The 6,000-nt window shown below is 41.2% G+C and overlaps 1 protein-coding gene across 2 annotated transcripts in view; it reads right to left on the bottom strand.

The window, feature by feature from the left end:
• The window catches only part of LOC131591915 (protein kinase C theta type-like), a 38,133-nt gene extending 32,350 nt beyond the window's left edge, over positions 1-5,783 (bottom strand). The window contains exons 1-2 of one of the 2 annotated variants that reach the window (XM_058863033.1): positions 5,630-5,783; positions 5,229-5,354 (exon numbers count right to left, since the gene is read on the bottom strand). In XM_058863033.1, coding sequence (XP_058719016.1) covers positions 5,229-5,346 — 118 coding nt within the window. In that variant the 5' untranslated portion in view covers positions 5,347-5,354; positions 5,630-5,783. Of the gene's footprint in view, positions 1-5,228; positions 5,355-5,504 lie in introns of both variants that reach the window. The other variant, XM_058863036.1, reaches the window with a different exon arrangement.
• Between the last annotated feature and the right edge of the window lie 217 nt (positions 5,784-6,000).

Consider the following 6,000-nt stretch of genomic DNA (forward strand, 5'->3'; position numbering starts at 1 on the left):
CGGGCCAGGCCGGTCCCTGCCTCGGCTGCAGTTTTTGCTGTGACGGAATTCACCAGAGACTGTTGAGTAAAGAAAAGAAAAAGCTCTTGACCTGTGGTGTGCTGAGACAGTGACCACACTCTCCAGAGCAGCCATGAATAATCTTCCATCGCAGACAGCTCCAGCTGCTGCTCTGGCAGAGATCACAGAACCATCTACAAAGCCTGGGCAAGATTTTAACTCTTTCACTACCCAGATGAGACTTGCAGATTAATCCTTTTTTTCCAGAGAAAGAGAGAGTAGTCAACATGTAAAAAGACTTTATAAACTATCAGAGACAGTAAAGAAAGAAATTAAGCTTCAGAAGAGGTAGAGAATAAGGAGATGCTTTAATAAACTGAAGTATTTTTCTGTTAAAGCTATGGAGATGGACAATAGTGTTCTGAAAAAACTCCTTCAATTCATGACAGAGTATATTGGGAGGAATAGAGTAGTTCAAAGTGTGGATTTTGAGCAAAAAGTAAAGTGATTGTGATACAGTGAAGTGCTGGAACAGAGAGGGAGAAGTAATAGTTGAAGATTTGTAGCTTTGTAGAGGCAAAGAGAAAACTTCTGATTCCAGGGAGGCTCACAGAGACAGAAGAAGAGAACTTTTGCCTTTGAATAACTCATCCTTAAAAAATGACATCCCTAGACTCATTTGACCCATAACACACCTCAGAGTGCTGTGAAATGGGAAGAGTGAACTGATGGCAGATTTTTCCGGGCAGCTGGCATCAGAGAAATAAAAAGCTATAACAGAAATAGTTTTCTTGTGAGAAACTCCATAGATTAGCAGAAGACGACTTCTGTTTCTCTACAAAGACTGATGGAAAGACTATAGTAAGAATTGAGACTGTTGTAAACACCAAAGTTTTTTTGTCTCTATGTTGTCATGTGAACAAGAGAATGGTTGGGTAGTGAGGGAAAAAAAGATTTTCTGGAAATTTTATTCTGGTTTTCTTATTCTTGTAGTTTTGTTAATAAACTTTCTTTATTCCTTTTAAGTTTTAAGCCTGTTTTGCTCTTATTCTAATCCATATCTCACAGCAAAAAATAAGTAAGTTTTCTAATGATTTTTTTAGCTGCTGCTTTAAAACCACAACAATTATCTGTCCCAAGGCACTGCAAAATGACAGGTGTGCTTCAAACCCCCCAAAAACTGGGTGCACTTTGGGATTAATGTCCAGTCCAGTAGCCAGCTAAGGGATGTTAAAACATGAACTGTCCTGCAGACCTTTAACTATCCCTCAGGGATGTAGAGTTTTCAATGAAACAAAGTCTCCCTAATGCTTTAATTCCTCTTCCTTCACAGCATCTTAATATGGTGATAGCTAAAATAATGGGTATCTCTGAAGTTTGCAGAAGGTTCTTTCTAACTGGGTCTCTCTGAAGAGTCTCAGCCAGATTTATTTATCTCACAGAGCCAGGTTTACTTTATACAGCCCTGTAAAAGTCTTACTCAGGGTAAATTCTATATTCTAAACTCTAATTCACAGTTACCCTCTGCAAATGTCCAACCGTCAAATGCTGAAGCTGAAGGAATAAAAAAAAAGCAGCAACCTGTGATCCCTGTCTAAAGACCCTGCTCCTATTTCCAATAATCCCAGATGGAAAAGAACATGCAGCTGATAGCCTGGAATGTGACATGTGCTGAAGAAAATATTTCCCTAAATGAGAAGACTAATTCACAAAATATCAGAGACAAAAATGAGACATAAACTTTCCAGCATCCCAGGAAACAGAAATCTCAGTAAAGGACCATTATTTCTTTAATGCATCAGTGAAAAAGCCACAGATGTGAGACACAGCGCTTGCAAAACGAGTGCTTTCATTTGCCTTGCACTCCAGGACACCAGGCTTAAATAAACAAACCCTGGAATGTGAATGAGCTGCCCGATAGATGGGATCAGACAGTCACCCCTGGTGCGTCCCCGCTGACGGCTGTGGAATTCTGCCAGGGATTAATCCAACCCCGGGTTCCTGAAAAATGAAATAGCAACTGTCTTTCCTGGGGAGCAGCTTCCACTGTAGCTGGGAGCGCTTTTCCTGGAGGCTTTGCTGAGTTCAAACCCAGAGCAGGATCCTTCATGAAGCAAATGTCACCAAGGCAGGTGGCAAAATGGCACTTGGCCAGGTGGCTTGTGAAGGCAGAAGCCACTTTTAAAGGGCAGACTCTTTTTATATCTCAGAGGCACATATAAGTTCTGAAATATTTTGTCTTCAGTTATAAATTACTGTAACACCTCCAACTGTATGGAGGTATGGTTTGTTTTTTGGAGTTTCTTTTGTTGTTTTTTTTTTTTTTAAAGATTGTATTATAATGTGCCAGGGTCCCTTTTACAAAATAAACAAGTGGAAAAATGTAAAAGGCTGCCAAAGATCTATCCTGAACTTCTGAAATTCTTCACTGTGGTCTTACTGTGACATCCTTGTGTCCACAGAGGATGTTCATAACTCCCAGATCCCTGGGGACTTCTGTCCCAATGACATTGTCACTATGGCTGGTTGACAAGGGACAGCCTTTGGCATGAACACAAAGTCAAACTCCCTGTTTTTGGAAACCAAATACATTTATCATCTACCATTGTTTTGTTTGCAAAATCCCAACCAACAAAAAAAACCACCAAAAAACCCCACACTTTGCCAGTGCTAAATGTAGAACCACAGAATGGTTTATTTTGTAAGGGACCTTAAAAGCCATCCAGTTCCACCTCCCTGACACGGGCAGGGACGACTTCCACTATCCCAGGTTGCCCCAAGCCCTGTCCAACCTGGCTTTGGACACTTAGGCATGTCCTGCCCTGCTCAGCAATCATTTCTGCTGTGAAAAACTTCTTCATGGCCAAGTGTCAGAGCACAAGGCTGGTGGTCAGGATGATTTGCATCTCTCTCCAGCTGCGCAGCTGGTCCACTCCTACTCCTTGGTCATGCCAAATTTTTAGCCTATACATATGTATATATTTTTTTTAATTTTTTTTTTAATCCCATTACAACTGAGTAGCAAGTGTTTGGTCAAACCAGAGAGCTGGAGAGCAAATCATGACCAAAAGAAAAATAATCATGAAGCAGGGATAAGACACAGTTTAGTGGTGAAACTGGCAGTGTTGGATTAACAGCTGGACTTGATGTTCTTGGAGGTCTTGCCCAATCTTAATGATTTCATTATTCTACCTCAAATATAGTTAATGTTTGTCTGGAAACCTTTTGCCTTCATGAAGCCTGTTAAGAGCATGACAGCTCCTTGGGAAGGTGACACAGAGCGTTCCTGGCATTTAGAGCCAGGCTCATCTCCCTGCAGGTCAGACACAAACCTTGGAGTGGTCTGTGCTGCACAGGCCTTTTCCAGGTGTGATTCACCACACTCACCTAGGGCTGGGATGGCTCACGCATCAGCACCTGGGAATTACAGGGAGGATGGATTCTGTGGTGGCCTCACTTTTCTCACCCTTAAGGTAAAGTTTGCCACCCACACATTTAAACACCCTCCAGCAGCAGCAGATTAACACCTCCCAAGGGTCTTCAGCCCACCCCAGGAGGGGAGTTGGAGGTGAATCAGTCCCAGGAGGTTCATGGATTAGATGAGTCCCTCTGGCTGTCCCACCATGCTATGAGCCAGCACCAGATGAAATTACATCCCAGCAAACAGAAATCTCCTCATAGCAGAAAGTCACTTTTCCTACACTCAGCCCTCACTAATGGGGAAAAGTTCCCTCAAATGCAATTTTTTATTTATTTTTGGTAGTGGATTTATTAGAATAACAATTAAAATAATTATAATGATTACAGTAATAAATAAAATTACAATAATTATTATAATAATTATGATTATTGACTCTGAGGAGCACAAAAGTAACATCCCTCATAAAATATTTTTGTGCTTGTTGGATACCAGAAAACACTTTCAGCTCTGTGTCAGACAAATAAATATAGGTCTGTTCTGACCAAATTGGTTTTATACACTTTTGAACTGGCAGAGATTTCAATTTGAGTTATGGCTTTCAAAAGCCTCATTAAAGCAAACAGCCAAACTCTGCACAGAGCTAAAATAGAATGTATTTTCTGATAAAAGTGAGATCTTAGGGATATCTTGTCATGCAGTATTTTCTTTCCTTTTGAATTTCCTATTCACCACATCTTCCATTATTATTTAAAGTATCATTTAAGGCAAGACAAAGTTCAATGTGATAAATCCTGACTCTTAAACAAAAAATGAACCCTGGTGAAATATTGAACTATTTTAAAATTCTAATTTTTTTTAACTACTTTAACATCCTCTGGGGATTACAGTCATAGGGATTCTCAATAAATAGGGATTTCTGAGTGGATTTTATTTTTCAAAGTATCACAGCAGTCAAATTAGAAATTTATCAAAGATATAAGCTAAATATCAGCCAATAGAGTAATTCTCTAACACTGAAGGTCTTGCTCTTCATGATTCTTCAAAAGCACAACCAGAGAACTTTTCATCCTTCCACTGGAGTTATTCTCATGCATAAGACATATGATAAATGTTTTCCAAAGGAGGACTCATCAGTGTTGTTCAATCAGGATAAATGTGCAACAATCCGTAGATCCAGACACAGCAAACAGCTTTTCATGAGGTTTCATTTTCCAACCTTTTACACAGCACAGCAATTACACAAAGAAATTAACTCTCTCTGCAGAGACTGGGCTGTTTGAGTGTCTTCTTTTTTTTTTTTTTTTTTTTTTTTTTAATTAATTATGGAAGTGGATGGGTCTGTCAGTTTCCCCCAAAAAACAAAGATTAACAAAGATGGCCCTGTCAGAATATTTTAGCACATTCAGATTTCACCTGTCTGGTTTGTACCACTGTCAAACCAACAACTGCTCGTGGAAGGGTGAAACCAAATACAGCTCATCTGCTCTGTCACATGCTGGGGCTTGTAATGTGGCTCATAATATCCTCAGATTGAAGACACAGATTTGTTTGGCATCATCTTAAAGTCAGATTGCCTTAGAGACCACACCAAACCCAAACTTGCACTGTGCTGGGACCCACAAAGGGCTTCACAAATCTTTTTAACGTGGGGTTAGAAATGGATGATCTTTGAGGTCTCTTCCAAGCCAAATTATTTTATGGTTCATTCTATCATTTACCAGTGCGTTACCCACACACAGGAAATGACAGAAAAGCACAGACATGACTTATAAAAGCCCCCATCCACACTTCACCCTTCCCCACTCACCTGACTCCACGGCTTCTTTAACCATCACAGCACAGTAGGGGTTAATCACCTCCCCCTGGGACAGCAGGTAAGGGCCGCTGTCATAGTTGGACAAACCAATACGCAGGAAGGGAGACATGACAAGTCCTGTGCCAAACAAAAGACAGGCAACACTTGGGAGAGAGTCTAAAAATTGCCCTGGTTTTAGCCAGCCCCTTATCTCCGTCGGACAGCGGGACGCCGGCTGCTAGTTATCCATCCAGCTGGAGCCTCTCTGACTTCCTTCCACCGACTGACCCGGCCCTGCTGGATGTGCCCAAGGTACTGAAACTCAGCTGCCGGCTTAACCACGGAGCTGAACTCATCACAGGACTGGAAAAACCCACAGGAGCAGCTCTGAGCACTGATGACTTCACACTGACCGTCGGGAACGAGGATGACAATGCACAGGAGTCACAAATCAGAGCTTTCTTGGCTTGGGATAAACCTCTGCTGTAATTTATGTTGAGTCACATCAAGAGCCTGAATGCTATGGGAACAGAGAGGGGTTTAGGAATACTGCTGGAAGCCTGCAAGCTGAACGTGAAACTGTGAAATAACTGTGCACTATTTATATACAGCATGGAAAGGAGCTCAGGCATTCCTGGGTGCTGAACCATATTCACAAGTGAAGCTATAAAGAGAAAGTTCAGAGCATATGAACCATGTTGTATAGACAGTGAAACAAAATACCCCACCAGAAAAAACAGCACTTTGGGATTTATTCTAAGCAGCTGAAAACAGAAACAAATAC

The sequence above is a fragment of the Poecile atricapillus genome, chromosome W (assembly GCF_030490865.1).
Source record: "Poecile atricapillus isolate bPoeAtr1 chromosome W, bPoeAtr1.hap1, whole genome shotgun sequence".
NCBI classification, from domain to species: Eukaryota; Metazoa; Chordata; class Aves; order Passeriformes; family Paridae; genus Poecile; species Poecile atricapillus.